The following is a 26794-nucleotide window of genomic DNA, read 5'->3' as shown; positions in this document are numbered from 1 at the left end:
TTATGGTATTAAGCAGTATATAAACTGGGAATACTAAGAATTGTTCATCCACACGCTAGCCCTTTCTGATTGTTCCTAGCATGGCAGCTATAAGTCAATAATAGCTGTGTAGGCTCAGGGTACATGTCTTGGTGTCATTGAACTGTGCTGTAAACTTGCCTCGTGAATGCGCTAGATACAACTGCTCTAGAGGCCTTAACAAGCTCAAACAAGTTTTTCCCCCTCTATTTTGGGCATTGCAGCAGCTGCTATTCTATTTTTTTAATCGCATGCTCCTTTCAGGATTTGCTTGTTGCCCTAGAGCAGGCATCCTCAACCTGCGGCCCTCCAGCTGTTGCAAAACTACAACTCCCAGCATGTCCGATCAGCCTACAGCAGGGCATTGACACCGGAGAGACGGATCCAGCATTCCAATGCATTTGTCATACGGATCAGGATCCTGATCCGTCTGACAAATGCCATCAGTTTGCTTGCATTTTGACGGATCCTCTGTTGGATCTCAATACCGGAAAAACAACAACGCAAGTGTGAAAGTAGCCTAAGACTGTCGCGTGAAGCACCAGTCTTACTAAAGGACCACAATTTGTATCTTTAATGCGAAATGCAATTTTGGAAACACTATAAAAAGAGCTGCAATGTAAGCCATTCCTCGCTGTAGTCTTTGATGGATTCACACAGAGAGCCCCATAAATAATTTGAGTGAACAGAGGTACAGTAGTGCACCATATACTTCCATATACCTCATATTACCCAGAGGTCATACAAAGCATAACTTGGCCAGGAATAAGTCACCAGTGATGGCCAGTTCGCATTGTTCGCCAGCGAACACATGCGGGCTGCCATCTTTTATCACAAGTCCGGCGAGGCACAGGTAAGCCCTTACCTGTGCCGCGAGCCGGTCTGAAAACAAATGCGGTCACCGGGAGCAGGCAGTTCCGCGAACAATGCGAACTGGCCATCACTAAGTCACCTCCAAACGAGGGCTCTTCAGTTGTTCAAAACTACACATCCCATCATACCCTGATACCCTGGGTTTTAGATTTACAACTGCTGGAGAGTTGTGGACTACATCTATAGGATAAAAACATTATTTAGCTTGTCTAATTCCCTTCCACAACAAATTCAGAGAGTTCACGTAGCAAAATGTAAAACCTTGGGTTGAACTCCCTGAAACTGGTATTTTCTCTCAGTTGGGTGTGTCTGCTCCATGCACAGCAGCTGTCACGGCTGGACGGGTTGGCCAATAGCGGCTGTCAGGTTAAAAAGAGACCGGAGAGACCTGCCAAAGGAATTCCACACCCAAACCCTTCCGCCTCATTCCAGTTACTTAGCAACTGCTCTAAGTACTAACTCAGCAGTTTTTTTGGACAGGTTACGTTAAGGATAATGAATCAGGAGTGAGGGATTAGCTCGGGGACAGCAAGGGGGCACAATTAAACAGCACTGGGGGTTGCATATTGGAGTAGTCTTTGATGAAGCGGCCATTATGTATACTTGGGGTCTTTAGAAAACGTCAAGATATGATCCAGCTGTAGCTTTTTCATTGAAAGGTGGATGATGTGTGCAGTACCCTAACAGTTAAGAAGACCTACTGGAAAACCACATTTGTCGTGGCTCTTTCACACCTGCGTTCTTTTCTTCTGGCATAGAGTTCCGTCGTCGGGGCTCTATGCCGGAAGAATCCTGATCAGTTTTATCCAAATGCATTCTGAATGGAGAGAAATCCGTTCAGGATGCATCAGGATGTCTTCAGTTCAGGACCGGAACGTTTTTTGGCCGGAGAAAATACTGCAGCATGCTGCGCTTTTTGCTCCGGCCAAAAATCCTGAACACTTGCCGCAAGGCCGGATCCGGAATTAGTGCCCATTGAAAGGCATTGATCCGGATCCGGCCTTAAGCTAAACGTCGTTTCGGCGCATTGCCGGATCCGACGTTTAGCTTTTTCTAAATGGTTACCATGGCTGCCGGAACGCTTAAGTCCTGGCAGCCATGGTAAAGTGTAGTGGGGAGCGGGGGAGCAGTATACTTACCGTCCGTGCGGCTCCTGGGGCGCTCCAGAGTGACATCAGGGCACCCCACGCGCACGGATGACGTGATCGCATGGCACGTGATCCATGCGCATGGGGCGCTCTGAAGTCATTCTGGAGCGCCCCGGGAGCCGCACGGACTGTAAGTATACCGCTCCCCCTGCTCCCTACTACTACTATGGCAACCAGGACTTTAATAGCGTCCTGGCTGCCATAGTAACACTGAAAGCATTTTGAAGACGGATCCGTCTTCAAATGCTTTCAGTTCACTTGCGTTTTTCCGGATCCGGCGTGTAATTCCGGCAAGTGGAGTACACGCGGGATCCGGACAACGCAAGTGTGAAAGAGGCCTAACGAGGGGCAACTATAAGTTTTACCTCAACAACCAAGGGATAAATATAAATCATCCTTCTGACTATTAATCTAAGGAAATCTGTCACCAGGATTTATCAATTTACATTAGGCTCTGTTAAGGGATATTTACACATGCTTGATTTGGTGCAGAAATGTCTGTCCCATAAATCTGAAAGGCTTTTTATCGTTCTACAGCACATGAAAGATTTTGGCAAACCTCATTCAAATGAATGGGACAGTCACAGATATTGTCTGCAACAAATCTTATGCATGTTAATGTATGCTTAGATGACCTAATAATACGAAAGAAGTGCTTGCAACTGCCCCAATGTGTCCATCAGAAGAAACAATTATGGACTAAGAATAAAGTGCTCATGAGTGAGTTTGGTGGTCACTCTTCCTCAATTAATCTGACTAGCTGGTGGCTTCTTCTTCCATGCCTTAAGGGTACGGCCACGCAGTCAGTTTTCTGCATGGAGTTTTGAAAGCCAAAATCAGGAGTGGATCATAAAAGGAGAGAACGTAGAAAAGAACAGATATGACTTCTCTTTTTTTTTTTTTTTAGCTCACTCCTGGTTTTGGCTTCCAAAACTGCATTCAAAAACTTGACCGTGTGGTTGTACCCTAAGAGAGTCCTTGTCGACAGCCATCAAATGACACACATTCATGTGCAATAGCAGGTCACCGAGGTCCCTAAAAAAACTGACGATTCACTCTGTTCCAGCCAATAGAACAGCCCTTCTGGTGGCTACTAACTCCGTGCACCTCCTCATTATTAGCTGCTTTGTGATGTGTAAATGATGCAGTCTTAAATCAAGAGCTCAACAGATAAAAGACCCATACTGTGATCTACTAGATGGTGCTTGATGACATCACAGGACAGGTCACCAAGCCATAATTTGGTGTCGGCTACACATTAAAATGATTATTCATTCACATAGTTTAAAGTATCTTAGGTACAGCACTGCTAGTATTAGAACCATGACCTGCCTCTCCACCCTGTTATTATCTCCTGCATTTAGTCTGCCACACAATTTTATATATTCTGGTCTATGCACGCTTATTCTTCATATCACCTTAAAGGGGATATAAGCACTATTCTTTGTTAGAGAAATTATATGTAGGGTGTCAAGCACTTAAAGGGGAAGGCCATCAGTATCTGATTGGTAGGGGTCCGACCTCCTGTGAGCCTCCCGGCCTTCTCCGTGCTTACCAAGCAAAGAGTCATACATTATATAGTGGTGGTGCTTGGTATCGTGTTCATCCCTATAGAAGTCAATGGGGCTGAGCACGATACCAAGCACAACCGCTATACAATGTACGGCGCTGTGCTTGGTGAGCAGAGAGAAGGCCGCGGCGCTCACAGGAGCGCCAATGCCTTCTCACACAGCCGATTGGCAGGGGTCCCGGGTGTCGGACCCCCTACCGATCACATACTGATGACCTATCCTGAGGATAAGTCATCAGTTTCAAAATACTGGAAAATGCCTTTAATATATTCCACCATTTTCATGATTTTTCTTTTTTTTTTGTATGTTGATTTTTTTTACATTCGTATGTTGCATTTTTTACATTAATTTCACTGTGTCCATTTGTTCATATTTGAACAGAAAAAGTCAAATAAAATCTGAACAAAATGATGCAGGGGCAGATACCCTAAAATTGCACCGCAAACTGTGCAGGACATCATCAGCTCTGCCAGCAGAGGACCATCCTTTTCTTAGGTGAACCATTCCGACCCTAGTTGTAAGGACAGGTCAGAATTTGTGATATACCACTAACCATACTAACCTGTCTTATCAGTTCTTCTTGCCGCATTCGGATTCGTTCTCTTTCCATTTGGATTCTCTGGAGTCTGAGCTTCTGTTGCTGCTGTTGCTGGGTGGTAAGCGCATTGGGCAAGTTGATTAACGCAGCTTGATGGCTCTGGGCGGGGTGGGTCTGTTGGGATATGGCTGGGTTGGAAGTCATCTGTTGCTGATGCTGATGATTCAGTACTAGAAGAGAAGGAAGACAGGTCAGTCCAAGATTTCTAAATATTCATGTGTGACAATGCTTATGGAAACTGTCATTGCAGAAACCGGTACTTAACTATTATTTATGGAACAACGACCTGTAGAAATCATGGGGTGTATTCCAAAGTGAGAGTTAAGGCTAGCCATGACCTAGTTATCCAAATGGGGCATGTGATAGATCACAATGTATGGTAGGCAACGAGAATCACAAAATGAAAATGTAATATTTTTAACTGAAAAAAATAACTAAATTGCAACAAGCATATTTTTACTAATTTTTTTTCAATTTCTAAGCCTAAAGAATTAAAAAGAAAGTATTCAAAAAAGTAAATTACAAAACAATGCTGTATAAATAATTTTGTTAGCCCAATAGATAAAAAAGTTAGCCATTAATGTGTGTGAAAAACAACTAAGTTTTGTCTGGTCCTGAACCAGTTAAAATAAAATAAAATACTCTCTTGCTAAATATTATAGCATCAGGAGTATCATAAATATATCTTTACCCAGAAGACAGGCAAATCTTGACCAAGATTACAAGGATCTTCTAAGTAAGAGAAGCCATCAGATGAACATACGAATTAGGCCTCATGCACACGGACGTTTTTTTTCACGGTCCGCAAAACGGGGTTCCGTTGGTCCGTGATCCGTGACCGTTTTTCCGTCCGTGGGTCTTCCTTGATTTTTGGAGGATCCACGGACATGAAAAAAAAGTCGTTTTGGTGTCCGCCTGGCCGTGCGGAGCCAAACGGATCCGTCCTGAATTACAATGCAAGTCAATGGGGACGGATCGTTTGACGTTGACACAATATGGTGCCATTTCAAACGGATCCGTCCCCATTGACTTTCAATGTAAAGTCTGGAGTTCTGTTATACCATCGGATTGGAGTTTTCTCCAATCCGATGGTATATTTTAACTTGTAGCGTCCCCATCACCATGGGAACGCCTCTATGTTAGAATATACTGTCGGATATGAGCTACATCGTGAAACTCATTTCCGACAGTATATTCTAACACAGAGGCGTTCCCATGGTGATGGAGACGCTTCAGGTTAGAATATACAAAAAAACTGTGTACATGACTGTCCCCTGCTGCCTGGCAGGTGCTGCCAGGCAGCAGGGGGCAGACCCCCCCCCTGTTTTTAACTCATTGGTGGCCAGTGGGCCCCCCCTCCCCTGTTGTTAACTCGTTGGTGGCCAGTGTGCGCACCCCCCTCCCTCCCTCCCTCTATTGTAATAATAGCATTGGGGCCAGTGTGCGCGCCCCCCCAACCCCCCCCCCCCTCCCTCCCTCTATTGTAATAATAGCATTGGGGCCAGTGTGCGCGCCCCCCCTCCCTCTATTGTAATAATAGCATTGGGGCCAGTGTGCGCCAACCCCCCCAACCCCCCCCCTCCCTCCCTCTATTGTAATAATAGCATTGGGGCCAGTGTGCGCCAACCCCCCCCCCCGATCATCGGTGGCAGCGGAGTAGAAGATTCATACTTACCTGGCTGCTGGCTGCTGCGATCTCTGTGTCCGGCCGGGAGCTCCTCCTACTGGTAAGTGACAGGTCTGTGCGGCGCATTGCTGTCACTTACCAGTAGGAGGAGCTCCCGGCCGGACGCAGACATCGCAGCAGCCAGCAGCCAGGTAAGTATGAAAATCTTCTACTCCGCTGCCACCGATGATCGCGGGGGGGGGGGGGGGGGGGGGGACGCACACTGGCCCCAATGCTATTATTACAATAGAGGGAGGGAGGGGGGGGGGGGTTGGGGGGGTGCGCACACTGGCCCCAATGTATTAAAACAATAGAGGGAGGGAGGGGGGGTTGGGGGGGGGGCTGCGCACACTGGCCCCAATGTATTAAAACAATAGAGGGAGGGAGGGGGGTGCGCACACTGGCCACCAACGAGTTAACAACAGGGGAGGGGGGGCCGCACAATGATATTCAAACTGGGGAGGGGGGGGGGGGTCTGCCCCCTGCTGCCTGGCAGCCCTGATCTCTTACAGGGGGATATGATAGTACAATTAACCCCTTCAGGTGCCGCACCTGATGGGGTTAATTGTACTATCATATCCCCCTGTAAGAGATCGGGTGCTGCCAGGCAGCAGGGGGCAGTCTTGTACACAGTTTGTAGTGTATTCTAACTAGAAGCGTCCCATCACCATGGGAACGCCTCTGTGTTAGAATATACTGTCGGATCTGAGTTTTCACGAAGTGAAAACTCAGCTCTGAAAAAGCTTTTATGCAGACGGATCTTCGGATCCGTCTGTATGAAACTAAAACCTACGGCCACGGATCACGGACACGGATGCCAATCTTGTGTGCATCCGTGTTCTTTCACGGACCCATTGACTTGAATGGGCCCGTGAACCGTTGGCCGTGAAAAAAATAGGACAGGTCATATTTTTTTCACGGCCAGGAAACACGGCTCACGGATGCGGCTGCCAAACGGTGCATTTTCCGATTTTTCCACTGACCCATTGAAAGTCAATGGGTCCGTGAAAAAAAACGGAAAACGGCACAACGGCCACGGATGCACACAACGGTCGTGTGCATGAGGCCTTAGCCTGATGAGTAACATTGTGAGAAGGGGGTGCTAGAGTTAAAATATATGATCAATTTTTAGCTCTGATGGTATCAGATTTAATCAAAGTATTTGAAAGCTAATTTACGGTCATATTTTTAATTTTAGGGAACTACCAGTAATGAGAATGCTGATGCTACTAAACATATGACTGAAGGTACTATAACTATTCCTGAAAGAAACCCATGAAGTTCTAGTCTGAGTACAGCCTGAAGAGAGCCAGCCACCCCTCCTGATCTGTCGATTTTAGTAGATAATTGTATTTCCTATAATATAACAATTCAGGAATATTTTTTATAACTCATTGTATGGTTCTTCTGTTATTTCTGTATGAATAAATAGACATGCGGGTGTTACTATTTATGGGTGTGTAGATATTGCCCAATTTGTGATGACAGAGTCAGATTATGTAGGGGGATGTTAACACCCAGTTGACAATTTACTCATAAACTTCTAGAAAGAATTACAGAGGAAGGACACAAAGCTGAGACTTAGGAAAAGATGCTCCAGAACTCTTATTTCATGAACAATATAAGCATTTACTAAAATAGACATGTCAGAAGTGGTAATGAGTCCTTTTAGCTAAAAGTATGATAAATCAATAGAAATAAACCAAAATACTCCCATATACTGCACATGTAAACAAGGCTGCCCGGTGAAAATAGGATGTGCACACGATATTCAAAAGGCATGCACTGACAAGTAAAGCAAAAACAAACATTTTGCTGATTAATAAAGTTTTGGCAGGCAAAGACCAGAGGGCGCTTTGTGATACGGCAAGTAATGATAATTATGTACTCAAGCTAGAATAGAACTTAATGCATTCATTTACACAAGCTGATGGGCTAGAGTTACCTCTCGGCACAAACACTTTGCGTGTCCCAAGGCCACCCACTCAAAATGCATACAATCCGATCCTTGGCTAATCCTAGCCACATATTTGTCTTGTATTTGAAACTATATCTAAGGGAGTGCCCAGATATTTAAATTGCAGCCTGGAAAGATTTAAAAAAAAAAAAAAAAAAAAACCTTTGTAAAAATAACAACACATGGAAAGTTCACTGAAAGGACTTCATTAGGGGTGCATTGGTTGTCTACTCAGTGCATGCCCAGTCTGCACATACATCCTTCGCCCACTTTTATTGACCTCCATAGGCCATTTTGCATGGCACAGCGGGAGTTACAGGATCCCTGTTTTCTAGACAGACCAGGGTCTCAGAATATACACCATACATTAATTTGTTATATTAGCAGAGTTATGCTTGCAGAGTGATGTTGCGCATTCACTTCATTTTACAGGATGCGCCGACGCTGTCTCTTGTCTGCCACATGCATTTGGAAGGGGTGGCTGTCTCATTTTTGGTCACGCACTTCTAACTAACCCATCCTGTTTTTAATTAGTGCAGTAAATGTGGCTCTCGTCTGCTCTCCCTGAATTTACTGGAGGCTACTGGTACAAAGAGAGCAGGTTCAGTATACATGTGGAGCTTGCTCTTTCTAAATCAGAGGCCAGAAAGTGATATATAGTTTCCCATCCAGGAGGAGGTCACCTAGATGTGGTGGATGGGCATATATGATTTTAATCAAAATATATTTGCAAATACTTCACATTCATTTTATATAGTGAATATAGCAATAGTTCATATATTCTCTGTTTGCCTTTATACACTATACATTTCAGTGATCCAAATATCCCTTTAATGTATTTAGTACAAAACCTAAATCCAATGTCCCATTGACTTCAATGAAAGGAGGAATGCTTTTCACCTGTAAATTTTTCCATCTGTGTTTTTCTACTTTGAAATCAATGATCCACTAAAGGAAATGTGTGTCATCTGTGACACTCTGATCTATCACCTCAATGTTGAAATAGGATAATGAACCAGCACCAGACAGGGAACCGATTGATTCTTCCTTCTTGCACGTTCAGAAATGTTGCAGGCTGCCATGCTAACGGGGTTGTCTCATCTTAGACATTGGTGGCATATCTCTGGGACCCACATCTTTCTCCAGAACTGAACCCATAAAGTGAGCGGAGAGCAGCCAGCTATGCGCAGCTGCCATCCATTCATTGTATCGGACTGCCAAAAATAGGCAAGCCCTGGCTCGGCTTTTTCTGCCAGTCCATAGAAGTGAATGTAGTGGTGGCCACGCTTGTGCGGTGCACTTTACATTCATTTCTATGGGATTTAGTTGAGCATGCTGGGACCTGCATCTATCTGACATTGGTGGCATATCCTAGCACAGGGATCAGAAACCTCTGGCACTCCAGCTGTTCAGAGACTACAACTCCCAGACTCCTCTTTTCACTTCTATAAGAGTTACAAGAACAGCCAAGTAAGTGTACATGCTGGGAGTTGTAGTTTCACAGCAGCTGGAGTGCCAAAGGTTGCCAATCCCTTCTCCTAGCGATATGCCACCAATGTCTAAGATGAGACCCCTTTAATGTGATGGCATTTGATTACATTTTTGATTTGTAAGAGTGTAATACTATTCTATATTGTCATCATTTCCATATTTTACTGTTTTGTCTTCATACAGTCAAAGTGAAATGTGATAAGACTTTTATAAAAGTGTCAATTCTGAAACTCACTCTGCAAATGATGGAATAAAAGTCGTATTTTATCTGAGCAGTCAGCAGCAGTTTTATTGAGGAGATGATCTATAGCCAGGTGCTAACCTGACAGATTGCCTTCAACCAAGGGCTCATTCTGCTTGTGTCAGCAAACTAAATCCAGCTGAGAGCCATTTTATCCCCTCCTACCCACCATTTGTTTGTCTTCACGTTAACTTATAAGGACTATCCAATGTCAGGTGTCAGACGGCAGAGAGCCTGATGGAAAACATATCTCTGTGGTTTTATGGACAGAAAAACTTCATTTTTTACAACACATTTCATTGCAGATGAGAGAAACTAGAGCTTGGTCTCCATTCCCCCTCAGTTGTCTCTGCCAGCAAAGTATGTGGCACAGATTTCCAAGAAACAACATTAGTTTTCCAGAAGAAGACAAGTAAATGTAACTTTTGGTGTTTTTTGGAATGAAATTTGTTCTGGTAGCTACCTTGTTACACAAGACGCAATCCTTAGATAGCTAAAATGACATCTCATAATATAATGTATATGTTTGAGATATGAATCAAGAAAAAAAATCTAACCTGGTTCCTCCATAGACGATGATGGATCTGGCTGAAATTGACTAGAAAATGTTCAGCAATTGAATAAGAAGTTGTTCTAAGTCTGTGATGGCTAACCAGCGGTGGTAAAACTACAACCCCCAAGATGTACACTTGCTTGGCTGTTCTCAGAACTCCATAGAAATGAATGGAGCATGCTGGGAGTCGTAGTTTGGCCACAGCTGGAGTGCTGGAGGTTAGCCATCACTGTCTAAGCTGATCTCTGAGTTCACTGTGGTCTAGTTACGATTGTGTTTATAATGTATACCATTATAGTTTTCCTAAGGGCAGACATATAAACTGTGCAGCAGATTCAGCTTCACAGAGGGTCATGAGGGTCCTCCGTCTACAAGGCGTTTCAAAACAACAGATCTGCTTCTTTCATCCGTTTCCTCTGCTCACAATGTGTTATGGATTACACAGACCCTGATTCATCCCAGTCAACCAATCACAGAGCCCACCTTTACTACTCTAGACCACTAGGGATATTACTATTAACCCCTTTACTACCCTAGACCACCAGGAATGTTACGTATCCATGCAAGAAAACTTGAAAGAAAATGTTACAATTATTACTAAGAAGAAGTAAGCTGCAGGCATGTTGGTGGTGGTGGTGGTGGGGGACAGCAAACACTGAGTTGTCTGCCTCCGAGTTTCCCTTATATGACGCATGGTCATATGAATTCCTATAAAGGTTAAAAGCTTTCTTGTAAAACGGTGTGCAACACAGGAGCATGTCTCGTGTTAACACATTTTTATGAGGATAAGACGGGATAGTCCGTATAGTCTGGTTGTAGGGACTGTATGTACAGCACATATACACAGTGATCTATGTATATATGCTATATACATATGCAACCCACACCTGCTAAATAAAGAGTGCTTTCCATATCACAGTGGTCTTCTAGATCAAGGTCTATGAAGTAAAAAGTCCCACTATGCATTATGAGTGTGTGCCGGATACTGAGTATAGTGTATTGGTGCTACAAGGTAAATAGGCATCTATTTTAATGGGTCATGGCACCAGTAGGTGATATGGGCACGGTTACCCACTGAAAATGTGATGACAGTAATACGTTTTTGATGAAATATTATATATAGTGCAAATTTAATCTACCAGAGAAAGATCGGTCTCCCTAGTGCCACCTTCTGTTCCTATGAGTTAAAGAGGTTGTATCAGATTTTGATATTGATGGCCTATCGTTGGGATACATCTTCACGGTTGCTATCCAATGGACATGTGATGTGCTTGGTAAAACTGCGAGTGTTATGGTCTCCTGATATCGTCTGGACAGGTCATTACTTTTAAACATCTGGAAAACCCCTTTAATTTCCATCCTTTTAATAAGGTTTTGAACATGACAAGAAATAGCCAAACATATCCAAATGCAAAAGGGAGACTGTTCTCTTTCTCGGGAAGATAACTCTTTGCATATTATTTTCCCGTGGAGCATTGCCACTAAGTCTCCTTACACTGCTGGTTAGAATCTGAACTACAGTCGAAATTAGGGGGAACAATCGTTTAGGTCGAAGAGCTGCACTGTCAGTTTTAAGGGGCCTCAAGCTGCACTAAAATGACCCTAGTGAAATAAATGTGATCATTGGTGCATGCCTGGAAACAAACTGCCCAGAAGACTTCTGCAGGATTATATGTCTGAACAGATACCAAATTCATCTGGTCAAAGCATATGGCTTCGCAAGTCATCTCCAGCACAATGGTTACATCAGAATGGGGAGATGCCATACCAAGTACCTGACCTCACATACCAAGGCTTTGCCTGAAAATGATCCGATAACTGATACTGCTAAGCTTTTTTCACAACGTTATGATTGTTTCCGATGCTAAGAAACCAGGGCAATCATCCAGTGATATAATGGTGATAGCAACATTAAAGAGGTTGTGTGAGATGAAGAATAAACATGGTTAAAAGTACCCCTTCCTCTACCACAACTGCTACATATGTCGCTAGTAAGTTTACGCATCTGGACCAAGCAGATGAAAGTAAAGTATACTCTGTGCAACCACTTTGCTTGGATCAATTGATCTCTAGCACTAATCACTGTGGAGCGCCAACAAGAGGCCAACTCCTTTTCACGATGAGCCTCCAAGGTCGGAATGCCTGTCTTCCAGCACTTGAAGGATCCACTCAAGGGAGAGCGAAGCTTAGGGATAAGAACCTTAGAAGAGGACACTTGCCAAATCATGCCTCACAAGCATGCCTTGACTGAAAGTATCAAAAAAGGCAAGACTGTTGCCTTCAGGTCTGCAAATGTTCTAAAAAAGGGATTTTCCAGTTATAATTATATTTTAGGTAATGCCCCCAGCCTGGCTCCTGAGAAAGAAGATTCATACTTACCAGCTTTGCATCACGCCGGTCCTCTGCGCTGCCTCTGCTCTCTATCTTCCGGTCTCCATACTGTTGGTGAATAGGCATGGTCACATGCAACACTCCAGCCAATGATTGGGGCTTCAGCAGTGACAAGCTGCTTGTGGCCACATCACCGCTGAAGCCAGTCATTGGCTGGAGCAGTGCATGTGATCATGCCCATACCCAGCCGGATGTAAACTGTGGCTTGACCGGCAGATGGAGAGACTGGAGTGATGTGGTAAGTATGAGTCTTCCTTTTCAGGAGGCAGGCTGAGAGCATTGCTTAAAATATAATTATAACCGGAAAGCCCCTTTCATATCCCTCTGAGGCCAACATTTGTAGTCAGTAAGGTGTAGTAGCTTCAGGAGTTTAGAATTTTGCCACAAGGGAATGACAGGTGACCATGCCCAGTACCGGATGAATGGAATTTTTTTCTAATTTTTTAAAAATAAACATGGCTGCTCTCTTTCAGAAACAACGCCTCTTTTGTCTGTGTATAGCTCACCCTCATTTAAAGGGGTTATCCAAGACTATTAAATGTCCCCCATATGCCTGGGCCTCTCACAGTGAATATACTTACCTGGCTCCCCGTGCCACTCCTGGTCCCCACACCGCCGTTGCTGCTTCTCCCCGTGCGCGGATGAAAACATCTGGTGTTGGGGAAGGGGGGGGGGCAGCCAATGGCAGGCGAGCCTCATCCCCATCTGCCATTGGCTGCTCTCCGCCAAAAACGGATGTTTTCATCCACGCACGGGGAGAAGCTGCAGCCAAGGGACCAGGAGCGGCGCGGGGAGCCAGGTAAGTATATTCACTGTGAAGGGCCTAGGCATATGGGGGACATTTAATAGTCTTGGATAACCCCTTTAGGTGAATGGGACACAGCTGCAATACTACATGCCACCCATGGACAAAAGTGGCACTGTTACTTTAAGAAAGCAGTCATGTTGGTTTCTAATCTTATATACCCCTAAAAGTTCCACTAGCAGAACCTACAGTGAAAGACGACATATATTGAGAAGTAAATATTACTTACCAGTAAAGGCATCATGAAAGCATATGGAAATAAAAGAAAACAATTAGCTATAATGGAATATTTTATTCCATTTACAACAATACTTTACTATTCTGATGATACCAGTAATAGGGATGATACTGTAGCAATATATGACAAAAGTACAGAAAATGTCATCTCTGTAAATAATACACTATATCAGGGATGGCCAACCTGAGGCTCTCCAGCTGTTGCAAAACTACAACTCCCATCATGCCCAGGCAGTCTACAGCAATCAGTCTACAGCAGTGCATGGTGGGAGTTGTCGTTTTACAACAGCTGGAGAGCCACAGGTTGGCCGTGTCTGCACTATATGGTACATTTCAGGACGCAGGTGCTACCATAATAGCAAAGGAACCTGCAATCGGGTGTATATGCCAGTCCTACCCTCTTGCTGACAAGGGCACACTGCACCCAAAGGGTTTTTGTTCATGAAATGTATAGAAGACATTCTGACATATTAAATATACAGTTCCATAATATCTCTCTGAAGTGGCGTCAGTTTAAGGTCATTGCTGAAACTGCTGGGCAGAGCCACAAGAAGTGTAAAGCAGCTCTAGTGTATAATTCTGTGAAGGTCCCGATGGCTGCGGCTCTTGCATGTACATAGCTAGTAGTGTACAGGGCCAGATTTAGCAGTCAGAGGGGAAATCCTGCGCAGGAAATGATGTTTCTGAGGGTCCTGGTCTTGTTTTGGTGAAAACCTAATATCTTTGCTATAAATAATCACAATACAAACTAGGGATGGCTTCAGATGCTCTTACTGAAGGATGTGAAAGCGCATTCACTCCCACAGAACCCTGAACTTCCTGCACGTTACAGTATGCCTCCAGATATTGAGCGCACAGGACAGAAAATTAATTCATCCAGGATCAAAAGGTTTTATTCATCCAGGATCAAAGCAGTGATATTTCCCCATGCTTCATGTCACTAGATCACGTGACGCATGGGGGACAAGTGGCACTGGTGGCGAGGGGCCGAAGCAGCTGGAACCTAGCGGCAGGGGGGCAGGTAAATATGATTCCCCCTGCAGGTCCAGTGACGTGTGGAGGTCTGACAGAAAGGTCCCACAAGGGTGAACAAGCCTCATGTACATGACTACATGACCAGTAATAAAGGAAATTTACAGGGCTTTTCTTCTTTGCAAAAAATTCTGTATTATATTATGTACTATATTATTATAAAATAATTTACGTTTCAATTCCTCACCATCTTTAAGCTCTTTGCTTGCAGTGAATGAAGGGACACATTCTTGCTTACATTAAGGGCAAAACCAGATGGTGCAGCAAAATCGCCTGCCATTGGCCAAAGCAGGTGGTTGTGGCTTGGGCCTCTGTTGCATGCTGCATGGTCCGGTCTCACCCTCAAAAACCTGACACTGGTGCACCCATGTCGACCAGACATGATCAGGTTGGGTTACCATCTTCTAATTGTAAACAAGAAAAAAATAAAAAATTTGATTCTCTGACAACAAGCAGAGGTCTAGAATATGGTGGGAAAACGTTACCACAAATTGTACTAGACGGCTGCCTGCCTTTTTATTGTACCATGGTAAAGTTTTAATTGCATAAATCTAGAAATTCCCTTTACAAAGTCAGCACAATCCTATTTCCCTTGTTTTCATTTTGTCTCTGGGGTTGGGGTGTTTGGACGTCTTTGCTGGGGACAAGCCAGGCAGTACCCAGCAGATTTCGCAGGCAGACACAAAATAAATATATTGAATAGAAATCTGGCAACTGGTGCTGGAAATGATAAGTAGAAAGGTGGGAAAATAAAAACGAGATTTTCCATTTTTATCTAGCAGTCGATGAAGCCAACATAACCATTATTTCATGATATCCTCTTTAAACAATAGGCATTCTCCTCCTCCGAGCAGCAGGATATGGAAAAGTCTGCTGCATGTGTTTATAGCTTTCAGGGCCACTCACTGAAACTGCTCATTGTTTAGGGGTTTCCTGACCACTTCGTTTCCGATAAAATGTAGCAGGTGCAATACCTGACCGCTAACACTGCTCAAATGTATTAATAAATCTGCACATCTGGATTGCTACTAAACTATCCCTGGTTTTTTAAAATAATATTCACTTATTAATAAAGTCTATTCCATTTAATAAATGGGCACAAGATCTTGTCTATATGGAGACATTAGACAGGCAACTTAAAGGGAATCGGTCAGCAGTTTTGACCATGCTAAACTGTTGACAGCACTAGGTAGGGGCTGGGGAGAGCAGGGCATACTTTTTGCTGAGTTTTTTATTATCAGGAGTAGTGTAAATATGAACTTTTATTCTGCCAGGCTCTACTCTTGCATGATTACTTCATAGCCCCTTCCTCCTGCTCTGAGTGAGAGCCGTAGCATCCAACTGCTTGCCTGGAGGTGTGGTCCCAGGTTAGGCATTTCACTGGCGAGCTGGTTCCTCCTTTTGCTGTTACATTTTGAATAGTACCTTCGGCATACAGCTGTTGTTAAAGGGCTTCTGTCACCCCCCATTGTGCAATTTTGCTAATGTCATCTGAGTGCAATCATACATGTCCTACCTTTGTCTGTGGCTTATTTCTTGTAAAAATCATACTTTTATCATATGCAAATTTCTTCACTACCAGCAAGTTGGGTGTGTACTTGCTGGTAGCCGACGCATCTGCCGCTTCTAGACACGCCCCATCCCCTCTTGATAGACAGGGCCAGCGAGCACTCTCCTCCTCCCGCTGGCCCGGTCTGCTGCTGAATACCCGTGCCTGCGCCGTAACGTTCCTCGATCGGCGCAGGCGTACTGAGTGAAGGACGAGCGCTTTCCAGCTCCTTCCTCAGTGCACCTGTGCTGATTAGGTCACACTACACCCGGAAGAGAAGACTGCCGATTATCGCTAATGCCGGCAGTCTTCTCTTCCGAGTGTAGTGTGACGTAATCGGCGCAGGCACACTGAGGAAGGAGCTGGCAAGCGCGCGTCCTTCACTCAGTACGCCTGCGCCGATCGATGAACGTTACAGCGCAGGCACAGGAATTCAGCAGCAGACGGGGCCAGCGGGAGGAGAAGAGCGCTCGCTGGCCCTGTCTAATAAGAGGAGATGGGACGTGTCTAGAAGCGGCAGATGCGTCAGCTACCAGCAAGTACACACCCAACTTGCTGGTAGTGAAGAAATTTGCATATGATAAAAGTATGACAAAGGTAGGAAATGTATGATTGCACTCAGCTGACATTAGTAAATAGCTAATGTCGGCTAATGAAAATTGCACAATGGGGGGTTACAGAAGCCCTTTAAACTACAAGTCTCAGCATGCCCTTGGAGCACAAGTTTGTTACATCCCTTCAGCTTCACTTTCTTCTCACTTTCCCCTGGAATCACAGGGTTAGACATTTTGTGCCTGCACCATATCTTTCAGACTTGGTGCTTGCTCAGTGGGTCTCCAACACTCCAAGTGCTGAGGCCTCTCATTTCGCACCTGCGCTGTATCTCCTGGTCTCCGTGCATCTCCTGCTGCTCTCTAAGCAATGCAGATTCCAACTAAGCAAGCACTGAGATGGGGAGACACAGAACAGGAATGAGATAATAGGTCTTGGCGCTTGGAGCGTAGCAGGAGGCAGAAAGAGTCAAGACAGGAATTTATGACACAGGCACAAGAAGACAGGGCTAGATGAGATGCCTAGCCCTGTCAATCCAGGGGAAGTGGGGATGGGCAGAAGCTGAAGGGGTGTAACAAACTGGTGCTTCAAGGGCTCTGGCCAGAACCTCGGTGTTCCAGTTAGGTCATTTGCATATAAATAAAAATGCATTTTTCTCAGCAATGGAACCATGAATAGTCATAAGGGTATCATTTTATCAGCATGATCAACCCTACTAGGCTATGTGCCTGGTTTATTAGTTAGGGCGTCATAAAACTGGTGATGAAATCACTTTATAGCCAATTTCAATGGTGCAATCTCCATACTGAAACAGGGTCTAAAGCAGGGGTGCCCAACCTTTTCTGGTTGGGGGCCACATTGTCAGCCTGAACCAATTCCAAGGGCCGAAAATATAACTTAAAGGAGGTATTACCAACTGAAATACTGTATTTATGGCATATTAAACATACAGTATATATCATTAATGTCTGGTTACACTTCTAGTACTCTCATCTAATAGGAAAATACATGAAAGATACATGTGAGCTGACACTAGACATAGGCATACAAATCTGTTACCAGATGGTTGGGGGCCTCAAAGAATGGTATCGAGGGCCGCATGTGGCCCCCGGGCCGCAGTTTGTGCACCCCTGGTCTAAAGCATCAGCATTACATCAACCCACTGGACAGCTCTTGGAGCCTCGCACTTCAGAACATTTTTGCATTATGATCTCCATTACAACAATTAAACTTGTAATATAACATGTCGTAATGATGCCACGGGCCAGAGACACTCCTTGTTTGTCTTCCACAGATCATCCACACAGAGACCATTCCGAGATGAAGCATGGCATTACTCACTTTTATAATGTTCAAGAGTGGAATGTGGAATGGGATCACTCACCAATCTCAGGACCAACTGATATAAACAACTGCAAAGAACTGTACTAAAATGTGACTCCTCTAACACGCGGCTCCCCAGACCTCACATTACTGCCGTTTACTGTGGAGTCTTTCCCTCACGCTCCAGAAAGTATCATGTCTTTGTTTTTCACTTTGACTCTGCAGGTCCACTTCTAATAAAACAACACTTAACCTGGCATTCTACCATCCAAATATGACAAAGCGGCAGTGTCGTCACTTTGAGTCATTACTGATAGCCAGAATTAACTTCACCTAATTTCTAACAGATGGGGTTTGGAATAAACAGGCAATGCTCAACTTGCCGAAGAAAGAAGCAAACAAACGGGAAGAAAGCAGGCTTCACGGCTTAGGGTAAACTCTCTGAAGATTACGTGACCTCTCCCCTGAGGTTTGTATTTGCTCACAGTCATGTTAGGATGTGGAATTGCTTAGTCACATTCATATTATTTTGATAAAAATGTTTAGAAGTGCTTTTGTATACTCAAAGAAAGCCAAGATCTAGTGCAAGCCAGGAGCAGACTGTACAAAGCACACTACATTTTCCATGTAATAAATAAGTTCTTCAGCTACAGACACACATGTTCCCGATTAAACCTAGAGACCCGGGAATAAATCTCTGGATGCTTAAAGCTCTGCGCCAGGAGATGGCAGACCTTCAAAAGAAAGATATGTTTCAATTCCAAGACTACGAAGAGAATCTGAAGGATAAAGACATAGGTGTAGACTGCCATTTCTTTCAAGATGGAGCAGTTCAAAGTGGGTCCTAGGGTGTCAGCCAAGAAATTAGTTTAACTCGCTCTGCATTTTTCATTATTTTCTTGAAAAGTCTGCTAGGATGTTGGCAAGGCTCGCCTTGGCTCGAACGCAATTGAAAATTTATGTATGGTTAAGTATGTGACATCTGACTGGAAACCTATAAACAGATGCAGGCCATGGACTTATTAAACCACTTTCTCCAACAGTCCAAAACCAGGAGACAAATCAACCAGCCCAAGAATTATGGGTTACTTTGTAATGGCTGCTTATTGGATTATATCAATATACAGGACAGCATTCATTGATCGTGTAGTCAAGTGACGTGTTTAGGATGAAAGACTAAATGCATTTTGTCTGGACGGGAGGATGTTTGAAGATCAGAGGTGCTCTCTATCACATACAATCACCCCCCAAGAAGATCTCTGACTGAGTAATGATCATTTTAGAATGGAGGCTGTCTAACCCACTGTAGGTGTCCATTGGTTATCTAAAGTGCAGTGATTCAAAATATTAAAGGGTCAAAAACCTTTTGATATGTCACAGAGACATATCAAAATTTTAGATTGATGGGGGTAGGAGCACCGAGATCACCACTGATCCCTAGAACGAGGGGAGAAAAGTGTGCGCATAGCACACTCTCAGCAGCGAGGAGAGAGTGCTATGTAAGTGCTAATCTTCCCTCGTTCTAGGGATCGGGAGGGGGGGGGGGGGTCTCAGGGCTTCTCTATTGTAAAAGGTCCTGCTGTCACTCTGTTCTGGAGAACCCCTGATCAGGGCTCAAGGAACCCCACAGTTACTGCGAATCCTGATTGGGAAAGACAGTTGTATTGTATGAGCAGATTTACACTTAATTTTTTTAAAGGGTTATATCCATCTCAGACATTGAGAAGAAATGCCGTCAGATAGCTGGGGATCCTACCTCTGGGACCTGCTTCTATCTCCAGAATGGGGCCTCCGAAGTGAATATAAAGCGCACCGCAGATGCATAGTCAGCTCCCCATTCATTGCTAAGCTGGCTCCACTCCACTCCCATAGCAGTGAATAGGGGGGTTGGTAGTGCCTGCAAGGTGTGCTCCCCTGCATTTCAGGGGGCCAGTTATGGGGACAGGAGCAGATCCCAGAATTGATGGGATAATCTTATATATATATTGGAATAATTACTTATATCATAAACTATTACATGTCTCATCTACATTGGCTATGTCAGGAAAGCATACCTAGGTTGGGTTGGGACATTGCCAGTGATCTTTGACTTATTGGGGTAGAAGTGGTGACAGGAAGGTGGTTCATATGAGGCATTGGCTGTGTCATTGTCTTCCGAGGGTCTTGCCATGTTGTAATTTTCTCCAGGTGACTGTAATAAAATAGAAAAAACTGTTATGGTGGTCATGCTGAATATGCAAGTGACTGAATAATTCTAAGACAAGAACCTGTCCTAGAAATATATTCAAAGCTGAAAAACTTTGTACACACGGATTAGGCTACTTTCACACTGGCGTTTCTGGGTCCGTTTGTGAGATGTGTTCAGGGCTCTCACAAGCGGCCCAAAACGGATCAGTTTGCATTCTAATGCATTCTGAATGGAAAAAGATCCACTCACAATGCATCAGTTCAGTCTCCATTAGGCTTTGGAGGCGGACACCAAAACACTGCTTGCAGATGAAACTGAGCCAAACGGATCCGTCCTGGCACATAATGTAAGTCAATGGGGACGGATCCGTTTTCACTGACACAATCTAGCACAATAGAAAATGGATTCGTCCTCCATTGACTTTCAATGGTGTTCCAGACGGATCCGTCTCGGCTATGTTAAAGATAATACAAACTGATCCGTTCAGAACAGATGCAGACGGTTGTATTATCTGAACGGATCCGTCCATGATGGATCCGCACAAAACTAGTGTGAAAGTATCCTTAAAACTTGATACATTGAGATATGGGGACGACTCTGTGATTTTCTAATTTACACACAGACATATCAACTCATGTCACATGAATCTAAGTGATCTTAAAGGTGGATTTAGACGGGCAGATTATCGGGAGCGAAGGTTCCTGCAAATGCTCGTTACCGTCAATCTGCCCGTGTAAAGGTGCAGCAGAACACTCGATGAACGAGCAAAATGCTTATTCATCCAGTGGTCCTATGCGTTCGTGCAAGCACGTAAATTATCGTCTCTGGGCAATCTAAACCGCGATCTGCTGTCCAGAAACAATGCAGATGCAATCACAATAGCGACTGCTCGCTCTCATACTGTGAGCTACCAGCCGACTGTCGGAAAGGAACTCCTCCTTCTTGACAATCTGTTGCTACTCGGCGCATGTAAATGCACCTTTGGGGTAACTGCACACGATCCCGATTACATGCAGGTTTTTTTCTGTGCGAATTTTCATACGGAGAAACCACTGTTTTTTTACAGTATCAGCAAGGTGAATGAGATTAGATAAATCTAATTTCCATATGGATTTGACCTGTCGCGTGGATTTTAAATTCTGCAGCATGTCAATTCTTTGTGTGATTCTGCACCTTATACATAGTACAGTTCCCTACTGACTTCAATGGGGAAAATCTGCAACAAAAAAAAATGAAAAAAAATGAAAAAAAAAAAAAAGATAAATAGTGCAGACTTCGTGCAGATTTTTTTTTTTATACAAATAAATACGCAATGTGCGCAAGTAGCCTAATTAGATAACTTTGGGCATTTCTAGGTCATAGCTTGGGTCTCTAGGCATTAAATACATTTTATTCAATTCTTTACCAGGACACTATGTTGGAGCGAACTCTCATCGTTTGCCGAGCTGCAGCTTTTATTTAGTGACAAATCACTATTTCTCTGTATAGGCAGCCCCAGGAAACAGAAAGCAATGCAGACATGAAAAGTCCGAGGCTTTTGTTATGCAAACATGTTGCAATTACAGATAACAGTAGCCGAGAGTCAGACACCCAAACTAATGGCCACTGGTGCCAGGATAGGGGCTTTGTCACTTGGAGAATAGAGACGATCTTATGACTCAGTCACTTCAAAGCCTGACCACCCCCTGCGTAAGCCAGAGATGGATATGTCACAAAACTGTAAAAACTTGTGAAGGTTTGAGTCATTTTTGAGTCCTGCACTTGACAGCTTGCAGTGCGCCAGAATCCCGCCGAGACGCCCCCTCCGTCCAGCAGAAGCACAGGCAGGAGCTGGGAAATCTATTGACACTGCAGTTGAGTAAGCGATGTGTCACTCTGCGGAACACCAGATATAATGACAGGATTAGAACCCGTGCCATTTCCCTTTCTGAGATGTGTGCAATCAAACCACTTTAAAACAAAACCATTACAATCTATGATATTTGTGTAAGTTAAACTTTAGAAATATTCCGTAATGCGAGACCTTTAACTACGTTGACAGTACAGCTTAGTACTTACACCCTGTAATTAAGACAAGATCTGAGATTGAGAGTAGAATTAATTAGATAAATCTCCTCCTAACTGTATTTTTTCGAAAAATCGGATTACTATGGCAGAAAGAGACAGGAACACTGTGGTGTGAGAAACCTCCTCACCCGTTCACTTTGCTTGAACTGAATGATATTTTGGTCACAGTAATGGGAGACAGGCTGGTTTCTGTCTGACAACCTCATGTAACAAGCCACTGCTTTTAGATCATGTTAATCATGGATGTACAATGTGGTAAGTCTCATAATGAAATAATAAGGGCCGCCTCCTGACATGGTGCCCTTGCTACATGCAAAGTGCCAAGCCCAGATTAGTAGAACCATGGTCTCATTCACCCCCCCAAGATACGAACTGGAACATTACTCCTAACTCCTGTCATGACCTGAGATCATCATATAGTACTGAAAGTGGGAGATTTAGATCAAAACACTTCTTACTCTGGTGCCAATTTCAAAATCTGGAATTAGCACTTGTACAGGTCCACCAAACCTCTAGGACTGTGATGGCTAACCTCCGACACGCCAGCTGTAGTAAAACTCCCAAGATGCACACTTGCTTAGGCTACTTTCACACGAGCGTTCTGCTGTCCGCTTGTGAGCTCCGTTTGAAGGAGCTCACGAGCGGAGCAGAACGCTTCCGTCCAGCCCTGATGCAGTCTGAATGGATGCGGATCCGCTCAGACTGCATCAGTCTGGCGGCGTTCAGCCTCCGCTCCGCTCGCCTCCGCACGGCCAGGCGGACACCTGAACGCTGCTTGCAGCGTTCGGGTGTCCGCCTGGCCGTGCGGAGGCGTGCGGATCCGTCCAGACTTACAATGTAAGTCAATGGGGACGGATCCGTTTGAAGATGCCACAATATGGCTCAATCTTCAAGCGGATCCGTCCCCCATTGACTTTACATTGAAAGTCTGGACGGATCCGTACTGAGGCTATTTTCACACTTAGCTTTTATATGCCAATATAATGCAGACGGATCCGTTCTGAACGGAGCCTCCGTCTGCATTATTATGATCGGATCCGTTCAGAACGGATCCGATCGAACGCTCGTGTGAAAGTAGCCTAAGCTGTTTTCAGAACTCCATAGAAATGAATGGAGAGTCGTAGTTTCACCACAGTTGGAGTGCCAGAGGTTATCCATCACTGCTCTAGGACCATAGTAGTAGTGTGTACTTTTACACTGGCAGTAGATATCTCAATGTATACTATATTTCTAGTAACCAGTCTGAATGGTAATATTAGGTAATGTAATTCCACTTCTCAATTTGCATTATTAAGCCAATTGTTTTTTAACAAAATGTTGTTGGAAATCCACTATTGGGTGCTACCTGCATTATCAATCCATATTTTTACTACATTTAGATGAAAAGTGAAAAAGAGGAGTTGTCCAGCCTTTCTTTGTGGAGTTCCAAAAGCACTTTATTGAGTATCCAATATTAAAACATCCAAGTACAGGTTGCATCGGTCTACGCGTTTCGGGCAGATGAACAGTTTTAGCCCTTACTCATGACCTCATGATTTAGATGGAAAGCTAGGGTTATGCACAGCCTGCATTATTATTCCATGTTTTACTAAATTTAGATGGAAACTACTGTTATGTGTATCCTGCGTTATTAATCAGATTTTTTTAAACTAAATTGAGAGGGAAAGTCACTGCTGTGAGCATGGTCTTACATAGTTGGTTTAAAAATCTTCTTGAAGAACTGAGTTACAATCTAATGTACGGAGAAAATCTCCTATGTCAACATTTGTTAGTTTAATTACTAATATTGTCATTTGTCCAAAGTACACTGTGAAAGTGTGGAAAGAGGTGAAGTCAGGTTTCCCTATGTCTTATCAATGTCTCTGGAGCAATAGATTAGTTGGGACTATGCTGGCCACCGTGGAGGTGATGGGGCTTGTTACAGCCTGCTCATCTTATGCTTAGTTTTGCAGGAGGTTACCCAACAGGTGCTGAAACAGACTGACTGCAAACGTTAACCTGATGAAAAGACGGAAACTCTACCCAGACTGCCCACACCTCTAGGACATGAAGAAAAACCGGCTATTCTGCCAGGGAGAATGAAAGATAATGAATCAGACAGGGGGAAGTACAATAACAATACTAGTTTGGCCAAGTGAACTATTAACAAAAGAAAAACTGAGATTGCACAACGAGATCCAGACCTGAATAGTATGTAAATTACTTTTTGGTAAACCTAAGCCTGTATATTAGGGAACTCTTTATACTAAAGTTTGCAAATATACTTCCTTTAATGTATAAGATAGAGCAGGAAAGCTGCAGGTTCTCTGTAGCCCCATATTCAGAATATGGTATAGGCTGTAGCTTATGGAAACCGAACATTCTGCATTATTAGCAACTACTGTGCCCTGTTATTAGAGAAAGCTTCCACTCATAAAGGGAGCAATTCTGGGAATAGAAGTATTTTAGGAAATGGCTATGAGTAGGGTAGGCAAAGGTAGACCATATTAACTTTCGGGATTACACTGAATTTTTTGTCTTTCCCCCCTCCCTGTACTACCCATATAAACAGCGCATCAAAGACATAACATAACACACCTGAATGTCCCACACAAACAAAACACAGAAAAGGAGAACGTAAGATAACGGTACTATTATACCACATACATGAAAGATAGACGCTGTAGTGGTAAATGTCCATGGTGTACCAGGCACTCCATTGAACTGGAGTCAGGAGGATTTCTTGGTTTATGTTTTGCGTAAATGCAAGCTGGCAGGGCTACAGAGACCACAACGTACAAGGACAGCTCCTCTGGTCATTAAGTTAAAAGAAACTAATCAGTCCATAAAAACAGAAAGCAAGACTAATCAGACCATAAAAACAAGAAACCAAAAATCTTTTTTTTATTTTTGCAGTAAGACTATTATGGTGTTTATTATAGTAATACGTAATACTGATGAATGGTCCTCAGGATGGGTCATCAATATCAGATCGGTGGAGATCTGACTCCCAGGACCCCCCGCCGACAGGGACGAACTAGGAACTTAAAAGTGGCCTCATGTTGTAGGGGGTCCAAACTGACACAAAATGATGCAACACAAGTAGGGCCAGCATAAGTAGGCAGAGACAACTTAAGTAGACCTGGCCTGGCAATACCATAGGGCAGCAAAAAATACCGCCCCAGCAAAGCTAAATACCACAGTGCAACAAAAACAACTGGCTCAGCAGAACCAAATACCACAGTGCAGCACAAACTACTGTCCCCCTTGACACAGTATGCAACTGTATCCCCATGCTAAGGATGGTGAGACAGGTGAATTTACATGGGCACCTAGGTGTGGCGGCTGGCCAGGTGCATAAGTACCTGATGGTCTTACATTAATTAAAGCTGAGAGCATCAGATTAGTATGTACCCGGCTGGTGGTCATAAGGAGGGCTTAGTGGGCCCTATGGGGTATCGACCCCCTGGGAAATTTCCCTGTAGGGTCTATGGCCAGTCCACCCCTGCCAGCCGATCAGCTGTCTGAAGTGGTTGTTGCACTCGAGCGAGAGATGCTTCCTGTTCAAAGTTTACCTGTGCGTCATCTCCTCTGCAGTGCTGGTGCAGTGTAGTTACAGCTGCTTGTCAAGTGAATGGGATGAGAAGTTGTAATTACACTGAACTGGGGCTACAAAGGAGACAGCGCTGCAAGTGCTGCGACCACTTCAAACAGCTAATCGGGGAAAGGAGAGTTCATTTAGAATGGATTTTGCTTTGAGACGCCATGAAGTCTGGTTACACCACTGAATAGTTTCATCATAGATGCACTGAAAAGACTAAAAAGATACCGTCAGCCTTTACAACAGTTCTACCTGTACCGTAGACAAAGTACTCATTATATGGCATGGCCTCCTGCATGTACAAGCCCTTATTTTGTTATTTGTACACTGTGTATTCTATATTTGTATATCTGGGACATAGCTTATATCTTTCAACAGTTCAAGTGACATTAACACAATTGTGAGAGGCTCAACTGTTCGCAATGGGAGTGTCAAGAAGAACCAGAAACTCCTTACCTGTGACCTAGTTATACTTTTGTAAAAAGAATAATAAAGCTGAGTATGCTGAAACCTACAATCTAATTTGTGGAACATAAGACACAAGGGTAGACAGAAACAGACGGATGGAATGTGAAAGGTCTCTACCATGGAAGATTTATGGCTTATGATGCACAGCACTAGACTTTGCCTATCCAATACCAGATTTCCACTGCTGGAGTCAATACATGATGGTTATAATCCTTATTCTCAAGGCAAATAAAGACTTCAGTGCACCAAGGGACACGGCCAGCACTGGAAAGAGGAGGAGCTGAGGTGCTCCAAGGAGCCAGGCCCTACCTCTCGGTGCACTGAAGCTCTAATTTGCAAAAAGTATTTTTTCTTGGGAACGCTACATCTGATTTTCACAAGAAAGGTGTCATTTTAATCAGCAGGATAAGCCCTACCAGGTTTCATAGGGTTGATCCTAATGACAGGTACTTTTTAATAAACATGGGCAGGGTTTCCTAAATCACA

General features: G+C 43.9%; 1 protein-coding gene across 1 annotated transcript in view; it reads right to left on the bottom strand.

Annotated features, from left to right (window-relative positions):
• Positions 1-26794, bottom strand: part of WWTR1 (WW domain containing transcription regulator 1) — a 78710-nt gene that overhangs the window by 10509 nt on the left and 41407 nt on the right. Inside the window, exons 2-3 of the mRNA XM_044288649.1 lie at positions 20060-20196; positions 4173-4378 (exon numbers count right to left, since the gene is read on the bottom strand). Coding sequence (XP_044144584.1) covers positions 4173-4378; positions 20060-20196 — 343 coding nt within the window. The remainder of the gene's footprint in view (positions 1-4172; positions 4379-20059; positions 20197-26794) is intronic.

Source organism: Bufo gargarizans, chromosome 4, assembly GCF_014858855.1.
Source record: "Bufo gargarizans isolate SCDJY-AF-19 chromosome 4, ASM1485885v1, whole genome shotgun sequence".
Classification (NCBI taxonomy): Eukaryota; Metazoa; Chordata; class Amphibia; order Anura; family Bufonidae; genus Bufo; species Bufo gargarizans.
Note: the sequence above shows the minus strand (reverse complement) of the source record. Positions and strands in the feature narration are given on the sequence as shown.